Source organism: Tenrec ecaudatus, chromosome 16 (genome assembly GCF_050624435.1).
Source record: "Tenrec ecaudatus isolate mTenEca1 chromosome 16, mTenEca1.hap1, whole genome shotgun sequence".
NCBI lineage: Eukaryota > Metazoa > Chordata > Mammalia > Afrosoricida > Tenrecidae > Tenrec > Tenrec ecaudatus.
In genome coordinates this window covers 84,278,197-84,298,414 of record NC_134545.1, presented here as the reverse complement: position 1 = coordinate 84,298,414, position 20,218 = coordinate 84,278,197, and the positions used below count along the sequence as shown (strand labels likewise).

The following is a 20,218-nucleotide window of genomic DNA, read 5'->3' as shown; positions in this document are numbered from 1 at the left end:
GTTGCCATGAGAAACGTTGCCAGGGTCCTGAAAGGAGGGGAGCCCATAGGAAGTGCCAAGGCCCTTCCAGCTAGTCTCGCTAGCTCTCGCTAGTACCGCCTGCTGGCAGAACTGCACACAACTGGACCGGGTGGTGAACCGATGGCATTCACAAGGGCTCCCTCAGCGGACCACACAGCTCTCCGTTCCGAAGGAGAGATTTGCTAGAGCGCCAGAGGCGCTATCACCCATGCCCAGAGGACAGACACCAGGCAGGACAGCTCAGGGCGAACCAGATGTCGGGTCCTTCTTCAGATAGACTGTCTTTTAGGCGAAGTGCTGTGGGCATCTTGCTGAAAGGCTGGCTGTGTCAGAATCTTTTATTGTTGCGTCACTTAAATGAGAGGAGGAAGACATGGTCTTTTTTAAAAACCTTTTCAGCATGGATTAGTCAGGAGGTTTACAGATCACATCGCCAGTGTTGCATTCGACAGTGGACGAAATATTCTGACTCAGACTTAATGATGCCAAAACCTTAGGTTTCTGAAAGCTGGAGACCCGGAACTGCTGGTTTGTTGACTAGTAGGCTCCCGGGCCAGAGATAAAGCCAAGGCCATCCAAGGATGACAACAGAACAAAACAAAAAGACTCACTGCCATTGAGTTGATGCTGACTCATGACGACCCTATTGGACCCCCTTTGGGTTTCTGAGACTGTAAGTCTTGACTGGAGTGGAAAGCCTGGTCTTTCTCCCTAGGAAGGGCTGGTGGTTTTGAACTGCTGACCTTTCAGTGGATAAGGAATAAACCCACATTGCAATGTGGGCCAACAGGGAGGCATGCCTCTCTCCCTGCTAGGTCAATGGAAGGAGTCTCCCTGAAGAATCTGTGGTCTGAACTTGACTTCCTGCTTGGCATTCTCTAGTGGAGATTTTAATTCAACGAGGTTCCAGGTAACACCCCTTGCCTTCACTTCTCTTAGGAAGAACTCGAGTTCAATTTGAGGCTCAAAGAAGGTCCACAGATAAAGTTAAAAGGGGTGGGAAGCATACAATAAAAACCCACGAGTCGGATGAGCAAATGAAGTACCGTGAATTGGAATCAGCAGAAACAACACATGGCAAAGAATCCAGATACTGAAATGATCAGACATTTTTTATCAGAATATTCTTTAAAGTTCCATGGAAGGAAATTCATATGACTCAGAAACCTATGAATGCATACTCCGTGTCGACAGCAATCAGGGAAATGTACATTTAAACCTCAGCGTGATGTCAATTCATACTCCTCAGATTGGCAAAGATATTTTAAATTGGCACTAATTGTTTTGCATACACTGCTTAAAAAAACAAATGTCATGGGGTGGATTCTAACTTATAGTGACCCCATAGGACAGACTAGAACTGCCTTGTGTGTTTCCAAGACTGTAAATCTTTTTGTTATTTTAATCATTTTATTGGGGGCTCATACAACTCTTTTCATAATCCATCCATCCATCCATTATGTCCAGCACATTTGTACATTTGTTGCCATCATCATTCTCAAAACATTTGCTTCTACTTGAGCCCATGGTATCAGCTCCTCATTTTTCCCCTCACTCACCGCTCCTCCCTCCCTCATGAATCCTTGATAGTTTATAAATTATTATTATTTTGTCATATCTTACACTCTCTGACATTTCCCTTCACCCACTTTTCTGTTCAGGACTATAAATCTTAATGGGAGTAGAAAACCTCATTTTCTCCTGAGAAGTGGCTGGTGGTTTTGAACTGCTGACCTTTTAGTTAGCAGTCCAACAAGTAACCCACCTCACCCCCAGGGCCCCTCTTTAGGGTCAATATGAGGCAGAATTGACTCAGGGAGTATGTGCAGGAAGGAACCCTGGTGGCGGAATGGCTAAAGGGTTTGCCTACTAACCAAAAGTCAGTCATTTGAACCCAGCAGCTGCTGGGGGTGGGGTGGGGTGGGGGCAAGTTGCAGCAGTCTGCTTCTGTAAAGATATACAGGCTAGGAAACCAGGGGGGGTAGTGGGGAGGGGGGCGCGAGAAGTTCTACTTTGTCTTCTAGACTTCTTATAAGCCGGAGTCTACCCTACGGCAGTGGACTTGGTTGTTGTTTTCTTAGTATGTGCACGTTAACGCGCCTACCTCCAATGCTGTATCCTAAAGAAACTCTTGCATGTGAATCCCAGGAGATATATAGTGGAATAGTCATAGCAGTGTTGTCCATAATAGGGGAACCCCCGCCCCCGACCAACGAAACAAAACAGGTGCATTCCCACGATGCCAAAATAAACGCCAATAGCCAAACTCACTGCCACTACATCAATGCCAACTCACGCGGCCCTTTAGGACTGGGTGGGACTATCCCTCTGAGTTTCTAAGACTGGAACTCTTTATGAAAGTAGACAGCCCCATCTTGTCCCCAACGAGGCTGGTGGTTTTGAACTGCTGACCTTTCAGAAAGCAACCCAACTCATAACCACTAGGCCAACCGGGGCCATCAGTATGAAAAGACAGTATGAAAATGAATGCCCCTCACCACCCACCCACCACCACCACAAAAAGAAAAAAGAAAATGAATGCCCCTCAACTGTGTCCATCCGTGTAGACAAATCTCACAAGAACAAAATAATCACATCATAGACGAAGCATGCCGTACGGATACATTTATATAAGTTGTTTGTTTTTTAAGTACACATGGTTTAAGGCAACAACCAAGAGCTGTGAAACAAACATGGGCAGCAGGGGAGTGGTCCTCACAGAGGGGTTGGGTAGCAGGGAGGTGTGCGCCCAAGGGGCCATCAGAGGGTTGTTAATGCACCTGGTAAAGGCTCATTTTCCCAAACTGGGGGAGTGGGTCCACGAGAGTTCCCGTATTATCATTCTTTTAAAATGTACATTTTATACACTCTTAGAGTTCACAAAAATAAAAAATAACAAACCGAGGATGAGCCTTCTAGTCCTTTGTCAGAGGGCTGTGCTGCCGGCTGTGCGGGTGATGCCGGATTCCTTGGCCATCGAGTAAAAGGGGCCGGGGCTTTGCAGCAGTTCTGCGGGGCTGCCGAACTCCACAATCTTCCCATTGTCGAGGACCATCACCCTGAAACAAGGACGAAAGAGAAGTCTTAGAAAGTCATCTCAGACGTATGGGGATGACCAGGAAGGGCGTCTATCTTTGCCCAGTGGGTTTCTAAGATTACTAAGATGGGGGTGGGGACAGGGAGGTGGAGGGGTGCAGGGAATAACAAAAAGGGGGAGGGTTTAACATGAAAATAGACAGATAGATATAGATAAAATTAAAATTGCTTCCTGGGGTGGGGGAGGGGGCCCCTCCAGGTGCCTTACCCTGCAGATGGAACTATTGGTCTGAGGGGCAGCAAAAGGAGGAAGGGGAGGGAAAATGGAAGTGGATGGAGATTCTTCAGTGACAGACAAGTTCATTCCAAACATCAAAAAGAAACGGATGCATGATATTATCCCCATTTGAATGGTGCTCCGAGGGGCTTTCTTTGGCAGGAGAGGAAAGAAAAGATCATGGAATTTCCCCACAAACTTTTGAATCTCCCTCTGAAGTCCAAACCAGAAGTTACAGAGGGGAGGCCCCCTGGCTGCTTCACGGAGGCAGCGGCCCAGGCTCCGCAAGGTCGGGGAAATCCACGGCCAACACCGTTGCATGAGGATTTGGCCTCCCCCTCACCACACCGGTTCTCATTCAGCCAGTTCTCCCCCTCCGCGTGGTGCCCCGTGGTGTCAGAGCGGCCTGAGCCCCATCGGGACTCCCACGGCTGTTTTCAAAAGGGGATCACCAGGCCTTTCCTCCCAGGGGTTTCTGGGTATGGAAATGTCCACCCTTTCCATTCATGGTCCAGTGTGGTCATCCCCCACCCCAACTCTCCAGGGCCTTGGCTCTTTTAGTGATGACTCATTCCTTCCTAGCTCACCTTGCCTGTGGTCCCCTGTACACTCCCATGCACTGATGGTACCATTGTGGACATGACCTTGGCCTCTCCGGGGCTCCGGAGGAAACCCATGGGGATTAGAACTCTGCTGTCCGGGCCCGAGAGCTGAGACTGCCCCTGTTGGGAAGGGTTCCACCTCAACCGTGTCTACCTGGCCTTGTCCCTCACTTCACTCACTTGTCACTGTCCATGATGGTGTGCAGCCTGTGGGCGATGGTGATGACCGTGCAGTGGGAGAACTCTTGCTGGATGGTCATCTGGATGAGGTGGTCTGTCGTCAGGTCCACGGCAGCCGTGGCCTCGTCCATGATGAGGATCTTGGACTTGCGGAGCAGCGCCCTGCCCAGGCACAGCAGCTGCCGCTGCCCGATACTGCAGCCATGAAAGGGAACCAAGCTTTAGGACAGCGGTTCTCAACCTGGGGGTGGAACGACCCTTTCACAGGGGTCGCTTGATTCATCACAGTAGCAAAATGACAGTGACAAATAGCAATAAACTTCATTTTATGGTTGGGGGGTGGGGGTCACCACCACTTGAGGAACTGTATGAAAGAGTCGCAGCATGGGGAAGGTTGAGAACCTCTGCTTTAGGGCCTAAGAACCCAGGGGCAACCTGGGCTTGTGGACAGGAGCCAATGGTCATGTTCCAGATCAGATTTCCCCAGCAGCTACCTCTAAAGACTTTCCCAAGCTCCAGACTTCTAGAGTGCCTTTCTAAACACAAAGCCAAACTCACTGCCACTGAGTGGATTCTGACTCGTTGCGACCCTATGGGACAGGGTGCCATGGCCTCTGTGGGCTTCTAAGACTTTATGGCAGTGGACAGCTTTGTCTCACCCAAGGAGCAACTGGTGGTTTCGAACTGTTGACCTTGCAGTTAGAAGCCCCATCTTGTCACCATTTTAACTGCTTTAAGTTTGTTGCAGCGTTTTCCAAACTTTCCCAGCTTAAAAAAAGCCCAACACAGGCACATAGTTTTTAAACATTCCGGTTTCTGGGTCTGCTCTCATTTGGGAAGGAGCCTCAAACACCACCACCACCCCAAAAAGCCCTGCCGTTAAGTCTATTCTGACTCATAGAAACCCTACGAGCCAGTCAGTGTGAAACGGCCCGTGGGTTTCCAAGACTAACTCTTCACAGGAGCAGAAAGCCTCACCTTGCTCCCAAGAAGCAGTTGGCGGGCTCGAGCTACTGACCTGGCATTTAGAAGCCGCCCCCCCCACTACTACCCCAGCAGTGAGCACTGCTAATCGAGCACCGTGAGGAGATGCTTGTGGTGTATGGAGGTGGAGAAACACCCGATCTGGAGAGGAATTTTGCATTTGCGGGCAGTTGCTAATCCAGCAGCACACTGACAACAGCTTCAGAAGTGACAGGGACGTCACCTACTTCACTGTTGTGGGAGACGACCGACACCATTAATGTGGAGCGAGACCGCACCCGAGCGCCCTGGTGGCGTTTCTGCGTAGCCTTCACAAATCTACTCATTATTTTAATGTGCAATTCTAGTCTCGGGGCTAATTATTTCTTTTAAGGCCTCTGCCTTGATTAGAGATGAAGTTAGCTAATGAACCCGATGTCTCGGTGTGAGATACAATGTATGTGAAATTCGAATATGCTTTTAAAATGCAAATAGCTCTAATTTGCTACAAGCCCCTGAGGAAGGCTGGACCTCTGACTTTTATGGAGCAGCGCTGGGAAATGATGTGAAGGGAATCTTCGGGAATCAGTTAATTGCCCCTTCCCCGCTGTGGCCATCAGAGACAGCGTATTAACCCGGGGTGGCTAGATTAAGTTCTGTTTATTCTCCGTCAGAAAAGTTTTGCAGATGAGAAGTCACCCGGCAGGAACTCCCAGAGTTGCTCTGGAATGCATAGGAAGAGAGACTTCGAAACAGCATCTTGGTGACTGGACTTGGTGGTTCCAGGTGGTCATGGAGACAAGGCCTTGGCTGTCCGTTGCTGTGTTCCTCCACAGGCCGAGGACCCATCGCTCACCAGACAACCAGGCCTGCACCCTCGGTCTGAGACGAAGGTCCCTGATATTACTCTTTCAGGGTCTCCAGGCGTGCACCGGGAGAACTGGGGTAGTTTGGGGTCTCAGAGACCAGAGCGTCAAGGCGGTGGGCGTAGAGCCACCATAGCACCCACCGCACTCACTGCAACCTGCACTCACCCTGGGTTAATATCAGACTGCGCTACTCAAGTCACTAGGGGCCCTGGTGGTATAGCGGTTTATTAGCTGAGCTGCTAACCACAGGGTCAGCGGTTCAAGGCCTTCAGCCTTTCTGAGCTTCCTACTCCCATAAGCGTTACTGCCTCAGAGAAGTTCTACCCTGCCCTATAGGGTCACTAAGAGTTGGAATTAACTTGATGGTGTTGACCTTGGTTTGTTTTTTTAATCTGTGTCATTTGACTCTGCACCCCTAAGATCTGGCACATAGTAGGTGTTCATTACAGGCTTGTTGGCTGCATGTTGTTGGTGGCATGGTTTTGTTTTTTTTAAAATTCTGTTCTATTTGGTTTTCTTTGATTACATATTTGTATGTGCACTCTTTACATTTTAACTGTTTTATTGAAGAGATATAGTTCACATATCATAGATCAATGGATCTAATTGATCAAAAAGAGTGCTCAATCATTGCCACAACCCATTTTGGAACATTTTCCTCATCCTTGTCTCCATTGTTAAGAGCAATTCCTGTTATTAACCTCTCCCCAACCTCCCCGATCGGAACCTCAAGGTTGACCTGGTTGCTGTCTCTGTGGGTGTACCGAATGGCTTCTTTTTCATAGGAACAAACAACCGCTGGATCCTTACTCTTGTTGATGGAGAACCAGTCGGAGAGCAGCGCCCACCACAGCAGGCCGATGGTCCCTGGGGCTACAGCCTGAAACTCACCTGGGTCCCTATTTCCATGGGACTTGAGTGCACCTGGGCATTGGGATTTTTTAAGCTTTCGGGTGAGTCTGGTGTGTGGCCTACGTACGTACGAATGAGCGCCCCTGGCAGGCTTCTCCCACACATCCCCAGCACCTCCTGTTACAGGAATGCCAGGAGCTCGAGATGAGGGCCCAATTGTTGTGCTTTGACGACAAGCTCCCAGGTGACATCAGAGCTGCTGGCTGACCAGGGGATCTCGCGAATCCAACCAATGGCAAACGGTCTGTCCCCTGCCAACCATTGCTAAGCGGCGCCCAGACTGGAGGCAAGACCCAGCCACGAGCAGCTGGGCTCTGTTTAGGGCTGACGGCAAGGGAGGGAAGACAGCCAAACTGTTGTGTGGGCCTGTGAGCAGAGCTGAGGGCAGACACATGACGTGGGACCGTGTATGACACTGTGAAAACGTCGGAAGAGCGGGGACTTGCCGCGAGGCGGTGTGCTGCTTGCACGTGATGCAGCCCTCCGCGAGGACTCAGTGGACACTGGGAGCCTGTCCCCTCTATACCCTCTGGGCTAAGCGAGTCCCAAACTCGGGCTCACCAGGACCCCTTGGTGGTCTTTTCCAATTCCTCATGTGCAGGCCGCCCTCACACCACTGTCATCGGGCCCTCTGGGGGTTAGACTAAGGAGCCCTGGTGGCGCGGTGGTCAGGCGTCAGGCTGCTAGAGGCAGGGTCGGCTGTTGGAAGCCACTAACTACTCCCACAGGAGCAAGAGGAGGCTTTCTACTCCTGTGAAGAGTCAGTCTCCGAAATTCACAGGGCAGTTCCCCCATTGAGTCGGCACTGAGTCACGGGCAATGCGTTTGGTTTTCTGGGTGTGAGGGTTGGAGCAGGCGCAGGGGTTTTGTCAACTCAGAATCCCGTGTGCAGCAAAGGCGAGAACCTGGGCTTTCTTCACAACAGCGTGATCTGTAACTGCCTCCCCGCCTCCACCACCCCACCCCCGCCCCCATGCAACATGGCTGAAGGACACCAGGGACCGCTTTTCAGTGTCTCAGGTCTGCTTAAACAGAAAAGGTCCTAAGCCTTTTGGAAGCCCGAGCATGTCGGTGAGTCATGGTCATTTCATCTTCACGAAGGTTTCGCTTTATACATTAGGAAAGAGACCTGGGCCACTGAAGTCCTGGGTGTCACCTCCCATCCTCTCACTGTGTGTGTGTATGTGTGTGTGTGTGTGTATGTGTGTGTATGCGTGTGTGTGTGTGTGTGTGGCGGGGGGGGGGGGAGGTTACGAGACGCTACCTGAGGTTGTCACCAGCCTCTGTCAGTTCATGGGACAGTCCAAATTGCAGACCCTCCACGAAGGACTTCAGGTGAGCCAGTTCCAGGGCTTTCCAAATCTCCTCATCGGAATAGTTGTTGAAAGGGTCCAGATTCATCCTCAAGGTTCCAGAGAACAGGATGGGGTCCTGCAAATCACACGGACAAGGGGTCGCTGGGGACGGAGTCTGAGAAGGAACGGCCTGCTGGGCTGAGCTGGTTGGTGGGCAAACTTGTGGCAGCCTTTGCCGCTAAAGATGTGACCAGGCCACCGGGCCAGTAAACCCAGCCCAGGGTTAAGAGGAGTCCCTGGTGGTTTGTAAGGAGCCTAGATAGTGTCGTGGTTATGTACTGGGGGTACTAATGCAAGGTCAGCAGTTCAAAACCACCAACCACACTGTGGGAGGAGAATGAGGCTTTCTACTCTGATGAGAAGGTACAGTCTTGGAAACCCAGTTGGTGGAGTTCTACCAGTTTTATCGGGTCTCGATGAGTTTGGTGTTTGGTTTCTTGGTGGTTTGTGGTTTTCATTATGAGTCTCATTTATGGATTTTCAAACTGACCACAGTCTTTTAATGGGCTGAAGGGATGCAAAGTGCACACTTTGAAGGAGGAGGACTCGGGAGGGCAGAGGGAAAGAGCAGTCACTGAAGAAGGGCACGCGGTGCTTTTCAAGAGGCTAGGGAAGAACCTGCATCCAAGGAAGCAAACGCCAAACTTGCCCAAACTGGCTCGGAGAGGCTAGTTTCCGGCGAGGAGCCTGGAGTGCAGGAGAGGGTAAGCGCACCCACACCTCACCCGTCCCACTCTTCCGAGGCAGGCTGGGGCCAGAAGGCCAAGAGGAAACTTTCTTGCAGATGCATTAACTGCTCTGCTTGCTAGTAGGAACCTGCAGCAAACCCCATCCCCTAGCTTTTTGGCAAGGAGCCCTGGTCCTACAGTAGGGAAGTGTTTGGGTGCTAACGGTAAGGTTGCTGGTTCAAATCCATCTGCCGCTCCACAGGAGTCAGACATGGCAGCCCTGCTCTGTCACAATTTACAGCCTCAGAAACCCTATGGACCGTTCGACTCTGTCTTACGGGGTCACTGTGGGTCAGAATCCACTCGATGACAATGGGTATCTTTTAGCTACATTAAACGGGAAGTGTTAAACTTAATGGCTTCAAGCTTCAGCGGCAAACCGGCTGCTGTTGATGGCAAAGGGTCTAGAAATGCGAAACTCCCCGCCTGTTCTATTGACCTCTGTTGTGCTGCTGCCACCTACTGGCAGTCACACAAACAGCACTACACGTGCAAGACTTTTTCTTTTTTCTGAAGTTCTGGAAAGATGTTGGTTTCTTGGCTAGCCTGCAGAAATGGAAGTGCTGATTGATGGGACACCAAGAAGAAAGTGCCAGTGTGCTCTGTTTGGGTCGGGTCTGAACTAGACAGCCCCCGTTTGGACTAAGCTGAAGCAGGTCCGGGCCCTGCAAGTGGTTCCCTGCACATCCCAAGGTCAGCAGCAGCCGGTGCCAGATAAGATAACCAGTGAAACCAGATGTTCCTGGTTCAAAGAAAGCCGCAAAGAGTCCACAAGCAATTCTCCCGGTTTCCACGCCCCATATGCTAATTGCCCTACCTTCCCCACCACTCCTTTAAAACCCCCAGCTGCTGAGCACGTCTTCCCTGACTGAAGCTATTTCTGTTTCTGCTCTCCCTGTCCTGTCAGTTATGCCCATCTTCCTCCCTGTTCCTCAGTTTCGCCTTTACATGCCCCTCGGAACAGGTCGCCCCCGCCGTCTGTGCCAGAGAGGGTGCCCGAGCTCACCTGTGGAATGATGGTCAGTCTCTGTCTCAGGTCATGGAGCCCAATGGAAGCAATATCGACTCCGTCGATGGTGATGTGGCCGCCAGCCGCCTCTAGGATCCTGAAGAGGCAGTTTGTCAGGGATGACTTCCCAGCTCCCGTCCTGCCTACCACACCGATCTGTAAATACAATTCCTTTGTAAGTTAATTCAACATCCTTCTCAGAGGTGTGTGGGGGTCAGGGGAAGGTATTGAGTCCGGGGCACTCGTCATAGGTGATAAGAAGCAATGATCGGCTACTTTCTCTTGAAGATGTTAGACTGATTTTAGTTTGGGAAAAGAAAAAGGAAAAACAGTTCATAGATGTCAAGGGAAAGGGGGTGTGGGGGACAGGACAGGGGAGGACCCTCCCACCCTGCCTCCTAAGCTGTTTGTGGCTTGCTGAGAACATGAGTGGCTATAGGGAATGGGCAGCATGTCCCCCCAGGAACTCTCGTTGTCCCAATCACCACTAGGAATGTGTGTGTGTGTGTGTGTGTGTGTGTGTGTGTGTTTAAATTCTTATTGAGAAGAAAGCAGAGAGTGAGAATCAGTCCTGGACACAGACCTCAGCATCCTCACGTGACTTGTTTTGGTCCTGCATCAGCACCCAAGTCCCCAAAGCAGAAGCACATCAGAGGATTTTACAGCTCAGCAAGAGGACCCAGCCATTTTCAGGAAGAGAACCGGTCTGTTTTCTCGCCATGAGACAACTCCCCCACACTGCTTCTCTCACATGCCATGGCCCTGACAGGCCAGGAGCTCTGACATCGCAGAGATAACAGGTTGTCCTCTACGGGAGGCAGGGATGGGCAGAGCAGAAACCTGCCTACGGCTGCATTCAGCCTTCACTTTGGTTGCTTGTCAATATCCTGCTCTCCGCCCTTCCAGCTCTCGGGGCAAAGAAAAGCCTTGACTCACCCAGGCCACCCCAATGATGAAGGCTAGTCCTACTGTGTGTCACTCCTGAGTTCAACTGTGTCCGCTGAGCCCCTTTACAAGGACTGGCCCCACCTACCTTCTCCATGCTCCTGATGTCACAAGTAATCCCCTTCAGCGCCAGGTCCAGCTCGGGCCGGTAGCGCACTTGGTAGTTGCTAAACTTGATCTCCCCTTTGCTGGGCCATCCTGCTGGGGGTCTCGTATCTGTCACCCAGGGTGCCTGTGAGGAGATAGGAGAACTGCTTTGCAGGCTGCCAGCTCAGCCAAATCGTGTCTGAAGCATAGGATAAGGGTGGTCCTCTGAGCATCTAGTGGAGCTGTCTACTGCCGTACAGAGTTAGAGTCTTGGAAACACGCAGGGGCAGCTAGACCCCGGCCTACAGCATCAGAGAGACAAGGCTTCCAACTCCCATAAAGAGTTAGTTTTGGAAACTCACAAGGGCAGTTCTGCTCTGTCCAAAACCAACTTGATGGCAGTGAGTTATTATGAGAATCTGCACTGCATAAAGGCCACTCTTACTTTCTGGAAGTTTCCGACCTTACTCAATTAGAAAATCCTTACCCTATGCCTGTGCTCCGTGGACCTCCAGAGTGAGGCTACGATTTCACTTTAAGAGCGTATTTCGAACCTTCCTCTAACTCTTCCCATTTTGAAGAAACTCGGACCTTTGAGTTGAAGCAAGGCACACTTTAGGCAAACCTTTATCACCACGTGTGAAATCTCTAGATAAGGTAATAATATTCTCTTGAAGGAGCTCTTTTCTGTCTGTCTGTCTTTCTTGTCTTGTCTTTGGGGTTCCCTAATTCTTCCTTACCTCATTCTCAACTTTTATATATTCATTTATTCTCTCAACAGCCACAATGTTGGTCTCCATTTCTGACGTCATCCTCACTAACCAATTCAGGGTTTGTGTGATCTGCAAAGAAATCGGGGAAAAAAATAAATTTAAAAAAAGAGAGAGAAAAGAAAAAAGAAATCGGAAGACTGGGAATTATCCGTGGATTCAAAAACCAACTCAGCTGGTCAAGCCACGGATCAAGCCAGTGCCTATTTTGTGTCACCACTGGGCTGGGCTTGGTGAGAGTAGAAGGGATGTGTGAGACAGGCCTCACGTCTTTGGGGAGGAAGACCAAGACTGGAACAGCGCCCGGTGGTAAGGCCATTACTGTTCAATGGCGTGGCGCTGACGGGAAGGACGCGATGAGCAGGTGCAGACCTGCCGCTCAGTTCGGAGAGGCTGCTCATTGGAGGGCTGGGACTCAAACTGCCTGAGACCCAGTGCTGCGGGCGGAGGGCGTTGAGGATAGCCGCTCTGCCAGTGCGGAGGAGAATGAGAAAAGACGCAGGAGGGGAGAAGGGCTCCCCAAGGCTGCCTTCCTTCTCTGCTCTCACGCAACAACAGCTCAGTGGAGAATCTAGCCCTTTACGTGGGCACAGCGACACGGCTCCTTGACCATTTACTTGACTGTCCTCCACTCCAGAGGACTCCCTGCCAGGGCAAAGATACATCTAAACCACCAGTGAAAGGGCTGTCACAATCCGGAGCAGTCGAGCCAGCAGGGAGTCTGTGGATTACCAAGGGGCAAGCTTCTACCAGCCGGACTCTGCACCTAGCACGTGTGCTCAGGAAGCATTTGTGGAGCCGACAGCCGTTAGAAGAAGGAGATAAGTCAGGGGGGGTGAGATGGTGGTCCTGAGGCGTAACCACCCTGCACAGGTGGAAATCGATGTAATCATTGCCACCTGAATGCTTTTGTTTGGGTTCAACCGCATAATTCCTTGACTTACTTGCCTCCCCTGCCCTAGGCTAATGATCCTGGAACTGGGATGGTGAAGGGGCAGCGGCACAAGGAACCCGGTGATTCTGATGAATTGTGGAGTCCTTCTGGGAGCCCTGGTGGCATAGTGGTTACATGTTGGGCTGCAGGGAATCTGCAAGGTCGATAGTTCAAAGCCACATACTGCTCCTCAGGGGAAACCACTCAGCTTTCTACAGTTACTGTCCCAGACACTCACAGGGGTGGTTCTACCCTGTCCTACAGGGTCACTATGAGTCCATATTGACTCAATGGCAGTAAAGTTTCTGGGTGCCCTAGTCTGATCCCGTAGGGGGAGGGGCGGTTTATGAACAACTCCTGCAGGCAGAACCATATAGCCACTTGCATCTATCTTAACTCCAGTCTACTGCTTCTAAAGGTGCCATGCAACATGGCCAAAAGACTCACATGGTTTACATGGCTTCATCCGACCCCCCTTTTTTTAATGAGCCTCAATTATTCTGTAGTCTAAGAAAAACAGACACAGAAGTGACTTGTTCACAGTGCTTTCTGGTTACTGTTATATTCTAGAAAAGAAACTTAGTTTGGAGGCCAAGAGACAAGGGTATTTCATGGAACCCTTTGAAATTGCCTTAAACCCCAAGAGCAACAAAAGCTATGTCCATTTTGTGGCTGGTGTTGATGCTTGTTTAGAAAAGATAAGGGGCATGTTCGGGATTAGTAAGAGAGGGAGCCAGGATTTGAACTTTAGACGCCCCCAGTCCCTTGGAGTCTAGAAATGAACCAAGAACACAGACTCTGCTGTGTGCTCCAGACACACTTGCAGAATAAGGATCATTGAATTCCCAGCCTTCAGACTCACATTAAGGGCGTTGGACAGAACAAACCCCACGGTGTCCCCGCTCAGGGTGTCTTTATAAATAACCATCATCAAGGACGATAAGAAGACGATCAGGTTTCCAACCAGCTCCAGGCGAAATGCAAGCCACCTGTGGGGAAACAGAGTCAGAGAGAAGGAGGCGTCACCCATCTTCCCTTCCCCACCTCACTCAGGACTCTTCACCGAGGGCTGGAGAGGGCCTGGCCGCCCTCCTAGGCAGCGCCTCAAGGTGCCACCCCCCAGTGCTCTGACAGTGGCAAATTGGATTTCAAGGGAGTGAATTGTATTTCAGAGATATTAGGAGAGTTAGCTAAACGGAAACAAAGTATCCTGTGGCGAAAGGTCTCCAAAAGTTACCAAATCATAAATCTGACCTGGAGCAATTATTAAAAATTCTCATTACAAATGCATGTTTAAAAAAAACAACCCAAACCTGGCCCACCAGGCTCCTTATGACAACCAAATACCTCGTGGGATTTTGTTCCTTGGTTTGGAGGTCATGGTTTCATGGGATAGTCCACTTAATTATCCTAACCATGTTAATTCATTGACAGAATTAACAATAACACGATCGCTTAATTAAACCTTTGTCATTCATGCTTCTGTTCTACCTCCTAATCCTTGTATCGTGCCCAGGGTCTTAAAAACTTGCCAGTGGCCATCCAACGCACAGCAGTGGGTCCCTCTGCCTCTGAGCACCAGAGCCAGAAGGGGAGCCAGGACCTGGAGGAGGAGATGGGCGGGGCGGCTAACTGCCTCCCTGAACAATCGCTTCCTCTGCCACAATGAATGCATGCGTAACACTGTAAAGGAAGCACCACAGGCCAGTTTAATGTACGGCGCCTGCTTTTGTTATTAAAGCGGGGGTGGTGGGGGTGGAAGGAACTCGGGAGAGGAGGGGAGCCAGGTCTACATTGAACATGGACGGCTGCGTTGAGACTCTGGAGAGAATGTGTCCACTCAAGGGGATCTCTGTGCGGGGACAGGGAGAAGAGCTGCTGGCACACAGCGCTCTGTGCCAAGGTCGCTCGAGCCAACAGACACTCCTACTTGAGTGATACGCAAAACTTAATTGGAATTCAGGGCTGGGGGAGGGGGCACACCCCCCTGGAAGAAATGCCATTGCATTTCTGATGGTGGGTCAATGGGGAGGAGCAACCTCTCATTGGGAATAACAACAACAAAAATGGGTAACAATGCTTACATAGAACCCAACGGGTTGCTAACTGGACACTTTTGACTCAGTTTCTATCCAGCCCTTGATGCCCCAGGCTGTGGGCTGTAGACTACTCGAACTTTAGACTGTCCTTTTGAGGTGAAGAGCATCCTTCCTAGGCCACACCAAAAGGAGTCAATGTGTAAACCCCATCCAGTGAGCTGGGCTTTACTGCAAACTCACCTGGAGTCCTGAAACTTCCTAGTGTGTTAAGAACCAGATGGCTGTTCTCCCAAGGTCATGGGATTGGTGGGCTTCGAATTTTGGGTTGAATCTCTTGCCTTGAGGGAGCCCAATGAATCACAGCCCAGGACGACCATGTATTTGCTATCTTAATGCCCTCTTTGCGATCTGACGGCAAGCATTAATCTGATGGGCATGGTTCTGCCTTTGTGAATGAGTGTTCATGAAAGTTTTGCTCTATCGCCCACCTTCATTGCTTGTGTAAGTGGTATGTTTATGTAGGAGTTTCACCTGTCCAAATCAACAACTCAGAGCTCTACATAACTGGCCTATACTTGTGTAGTTTCCTTTCTCAGCAGTGTTTTCAATTCTGTAACATTGGCTAAGTGAATGATACTATCAATAGAATTACCTTATGGTCTATGATGTACTCAATCATAAAATGATACAGATGCCTCTAAAATGAACCAGAGACATATGGACTTGCACTTAATTCTCACCCCCAAGTTAAGAACAAGTAGTTCTTATGACATGACCCTGCTCGGCACTTGTCCTCATGAAGAGGTCACTGAAGATGTGGGTGTGATAGCAAAGTGTGATGAAGGAACCAGAGGGTGCTCAGCTGTCAGAGGATAGCACTTGGGCCTTCAAGGCTTGGCTTCAAACAATCAGCCACCTAAGCAAAGCATCAATTAAGTCCATCTGGAAGAAGCCCGCTAACCTGTGTGATACAAGGATTGTAACTAACACAATGCAAAACCGAAGGAGGGAACGGTGTCAGAGCTTAAATTTCAAATGACCAGTTTCTGGAAAGCTATAAATGACAGTAGAAGCCTAAAATCCCTTTGCTGGGTCCCCACATGGATTAAAACCTCCAGCAAATGCCCTGTAGCCAGAATCGAGGGATGTGAATAGCCTGGTTATCAGACAGAAAGCATTGTAGCTGATTGTGGTCAATGTAGGTAGGCTAAAATGTAATACCTGATCTTTTTTTCCCCTTTTGACCCATTTAAAGTTGTTTCCATAAAGGAGAGAGAGCTACGTGTGGATTAAGCCTCTGGTGAGTGCCCTCTGACCAGAGAGCACATTGGAAAGTAGAAGATGGCAGATGCAATTAGGTTAGCATTCAACACCTGATAATTTGATCTCCCTTTGGACCAGTTTTTAATATATTCTGCTTTCTTTACCACTGAGACTTTTCTCTATTTTATTTTGTTATTTTTGTTGTTGTTTTTTTCCCCTTCTGTATATTAAATCCAGAATAGGTAAATCTACAGAGACAGTAACCGGATGAATGGTTTCTTCAGAAATATGGTAGGGAGGTTGGCAGCAATGGGGAACTAACTAATAACAATGAGTATCATAAAGAAGGAAATGCTCTGCCATTGACTGTGGTGGTGATGATTGTATAACTCTAATACAATTGAATCATTGAATCATATGACATGGGAATGATACATCAGTAACACTATTTTGAAGAGGACCTATAGATGGAAATTGATTATAAAATTGACTTCCCCCAATAAAATGCATTTAAATGTTTCACCAGTAATTCTAACATGCATACATATCAACGTGGTGACTATTTCTAATGGGGTACAGTAGGATCAACTTAGATGCTCAATTTTTTTGTTTCTTGGAAGGCCTCTCAGAAGTAAAGTATCTTTTCAATCAAAACCTTGACATCTCCACCTTCCAAACAATTGAGCGCAATTGGCCCGCCCATAACATGTCAAACACCCAGGAACAATGCAAGAATTTCCACTTTTCTGAACAAGATTTCCATCTGTGACACACTACTACTGCTCGCCGGGGCCTGGTGATGCTGGGGGAATCATGCTCACCTTGTTCATGGTTCACCCCCAGGACAGGAGCTTTTCCAATCTATCATTGTTGCTTTGCTTGGTTTTACCTCCAAATTCCTAGCCCTCCTCCCTCCAACCTGTGCTTCTTCAGCCTTCTAAAAGGAAGAGCCTTTCTATGGAGACTCTCACGGAAGAACATCGAGGACCTCCGGGTCACCCCGACTAGCACAGTGCCTGAGTTACAAATGGCCCACAGATCTCATCTCGCTTCCACACTCACTCTCTGGAGTATGTTGTAAGTGTGACGTACCTGTTGTACAGGCAAAGGACATGAGATTCCCCTTAGCAACATCCCAACAATTCCCGTAGCAGGGACGTGGCAGAGTTGGAGGCTCTGACTGGAGGTCATGCTTCTTTACTTAAATAACATGACAGGTGGGTGTGGCCAGAGTTCCCTCCTACTCTCTGGCCACACCTCTCCTGCCAGGATTCCCGTCAACCCCCAAAGCATACATTTGGGTATAAAACCCCAGAAACAGCCTCACCTATTGGAAACGATCCAGGAAAAGACACACTTCTGGTTGGTATCAATCCCCACCTCACTGAGTTTGAGAAACCGCTGCTGGTGTCCCAAGGCCCGGATAACAGGCAAACCGGACACAGTCTCACTGAAGTGAGAGTAGATCGGGGACCTGGTGACAGAGTCCAGACGTCTCAGCTGGCGCGAGGTAGCCACGTAAAATGTCTAGGCACGAAAAGGGAAGAGTCAGTTAGTTACACACGCTTGTGGCAGAGTGTCTTCATGGCCATGACCCAATAGCCTTCACCTTGATGATGGCAGCCTACATCTGAACAGGACAGAGGTCGCTAAGCTAGTCAGAGAAAGCCCACTGGGGGAGACTAGTGAGGACACCTGGGGCTGGTGGGGAAACAGATGAGACAATATGGCAGAGACTCGATCTTTCCAAACCAAGTGAGGAGCTTTGCTGACAGAATCCTCACTGTGTCCAAGAAGCTAGATCTGTTCTTCAAGGATCTATAGAAGCACCTGGAACCCAGGGAGTGTGGAAAGCGGGGGTAGGAAATGGGTAGGAAAGGAACAGAGAAAAGTCATACTGAGGTGTGTGCAAACATTGAAGAACAGGGTCAGTGTGGCAGTTACATCATCTCCTGTCAACTTGAGCAAGGGGGTGGAGTCTAGCCTGTCAATCAGGTCACAGCTTGATGATCTCATTTGGAGGTACGATGGAGATAAATAACTCACTGGAGGCCAGACACACACATACTCTCTCTTTCTGCCTTCCCTTTCCTGTTGTTGAGACACCAGAGAGCTGCAGGAGCTACGTGGAGACCCACACCAGCATTAAGATGCTTCCACTGCCACTGGATCCACAAGACTTTCCACCCACTGGCCTGTGATCTTCCTGCATTCGGCATTATTGCATGTGCTGCATGAGTCTAAAGAGGAATTTATGGACTAGTATCAGACATAGGGACTAATATCAGACTCATGGACTTGATCTGGACTGGCTGGGATGTTTTCTCAATATACAATTGCTCTTTTGTATAACGCTCTTTCTTACACATATGAGTGTCGATGAATTTGTTTCTCTAGTGCACCCAGACTAACACAATCAGGTAAGTAGGCAAAACTGTGCCTCAATAATGTGTGAAGGTAAGATTAGTTTGGGAGGGGTGTGGGGTGCTGAGGCTCCAACAATAGGAACTGTGTGTAATAGAGAGGGCAGGTGGTATCTCTGAGCCGTGAGGCGTAGGTACTGGGTTAGCAGTGGTTAGCGCTGGGTTAGTGGTATTAGGACATTTTTGTTAGATTTGTCAAAACCAGGGAAGGATTTGAGACCCAAGCATTTGAGACGCAGAACACATGTTATAGCGGAAGGTTTCTTCAAGTATGCTGCCTCTTGTGGGGTGGTTTGCTAATAGGAGTCAAAAGGCTGTTACCATCAGTGTGTCTGATGGCCTCAACACAGACACTAGGAGGGGCCGTCGTACACAGGCTGTGGACGGTTCCCATGCCTGCAGGGCCTTTGGAATCATTTTCCTTTGGTGATCAGGGCATTACAAAGGCCATTGATGGGACACATGTTCTCTCTACAGCTTCTCTGCCCCACCCCCACCCCCACCCCCCAATTTTTTTTTCTACTTGCTTTAGCTTTTCTGTCAGACTTGACTGTGAAATGATGGAGCCCGGGTTGTGCAGTGGGTTTTGCACTGGGCTGTTAACCACAAGGTCAGTACTTCGAAAGCACCCACCCTCAGTAAGCGAAAAGGAGGCTTGCTATCTCCATAAAGATTTACGCTTTCCGAAGCCCACCGGGGCGGTGCTGCTCTGGCCTGCCGGGCTGCGAGGAGTCAAGATGCACTGGGTGGCAGTGAGTATTGGGCGACTCTCAAATTACTGTGCCTTTAGAAACACACAGGAAGAATGCCAACTGCATCCATGACTATCCGAGGGAGACTGGAACTACCCCGCTCCTGCAGAGACACATCACCAAGCAGGTCTGTCTAGGTCAAGGCCAACGGAAGAAGCAGCCATAGAATAAATCCTGCAGAAGCAATCAATAGCCCAGCCACTGAGGGGGGCGGGGGGTTGGGGGTGTCTTATGGCCCTGCCACACTTTCTGCAGGGCCACCTGCAAAGCAGCCCCAGATCCAACCTGAAACAGCTTCCACGCGTAAGGTCTCTTAATTCCTAGGTGGCCAGGAGGGAAGGCGATCTTTTCTGTGGACTGTGCACTAATCAGCACTGTCCCGTCAGGCTGAGGCGGTGGCCCGTGAGCTCCTTGTCAAAGAAAATAAAATCCACACTGCCATCCATCTAAGTAACGCATAGCCTAAGCTGTTGTGTCCCCAGGGGGCTCTGGTGGCTCCCTGTGACATCCACGTGACCACAGAGCAAAGAGATGAGAGAGGAGCGGCAGCCCCCAGCAGATGGTGAGGAGAAAGCCTGGACGTAGGCGAGGGGAAAGGCAGGGGAGTGGGGCCCTTTTCAAACCTACCTGAACAGCCACGTAAATGATGGTGAGAGGGATGATGATGATGACGAAGACCGGGGTGGCCACACAGATCATGACCAGGGTGCTGAGGATCCCCAGAAAGCACATGATCCAGCTTCGCAAGGTCATCGGGAGGGTCTCGTCCATGGTGGAAATGTCCTGGGCAGACACAGGGGAGACGGTGTCCGGGGGAAGGGCTCAGCCAGTTTGTTTCACCCTCAGGCCGCGGGGTCTCCCCATCCCAGCAGCTCTCTCACGCAGTCGTGTGAGGACATTCTTCTGCCCTACACGGCACTGTCCTGCTCACCAAGCAAGGTGGTCACCATTCGGAGCCCTTCCAGACACATGGCAGCCACACGCCCGCGTCTGCAATGCACGGGGCAAGCACTGCTCTCAGTGAAACGCCTCTTGTCCACTTACTCAACGTAC

General features: G+C 49.9%; 1 protein-coding gene across 1 annotated transcript in view; it reads right to left on the bottom strand.

Annotated features, from left to right (window-relative positions):
- Nucleotides 1-4,112: 4,112 nt before the first annotated feature.
- ABCC2 (ATP binding cassette subfamily C member 2) overlaps nt 4,113-20,218 on the bottom strand; it is a 72,695-nt gene continuing 56,589 nt past the window's right edge. Inside the window, exons 24-31 of the mRNA XM_075533919.1 lie at nt 19,793-19,948; nt 17,318-17,517; nt 13,551-13,677; nt 11,725-11,826; nt 10,986-11,129; nt 9,950-10,108; nt 8,125-8,291; nt 4,113-4,311 (exon numbers count right to left, since the gene is read on the bottom strand). Of these exons, the coding sequence (XP_075390034.1) occupies nt 4,113-4,311; nt 8,125-8,291; nt 9,950-10,108; nt 10,986-11,129; nt 11,725-11,826; nt 13,551-13,677; nt 17,318-17,517; nt 19,793-19,948 (1,254 nt within the window). The remainder of the gene's footprint in view (nt 4,312-8,124; nt 8,292-9,949; nt 10,109-10,985; nt 11,130-11,724; nt 11,827-13,550; nt 13,678-17,317; nt 17,518-19,792; nt 19,949-20,218) is intronic.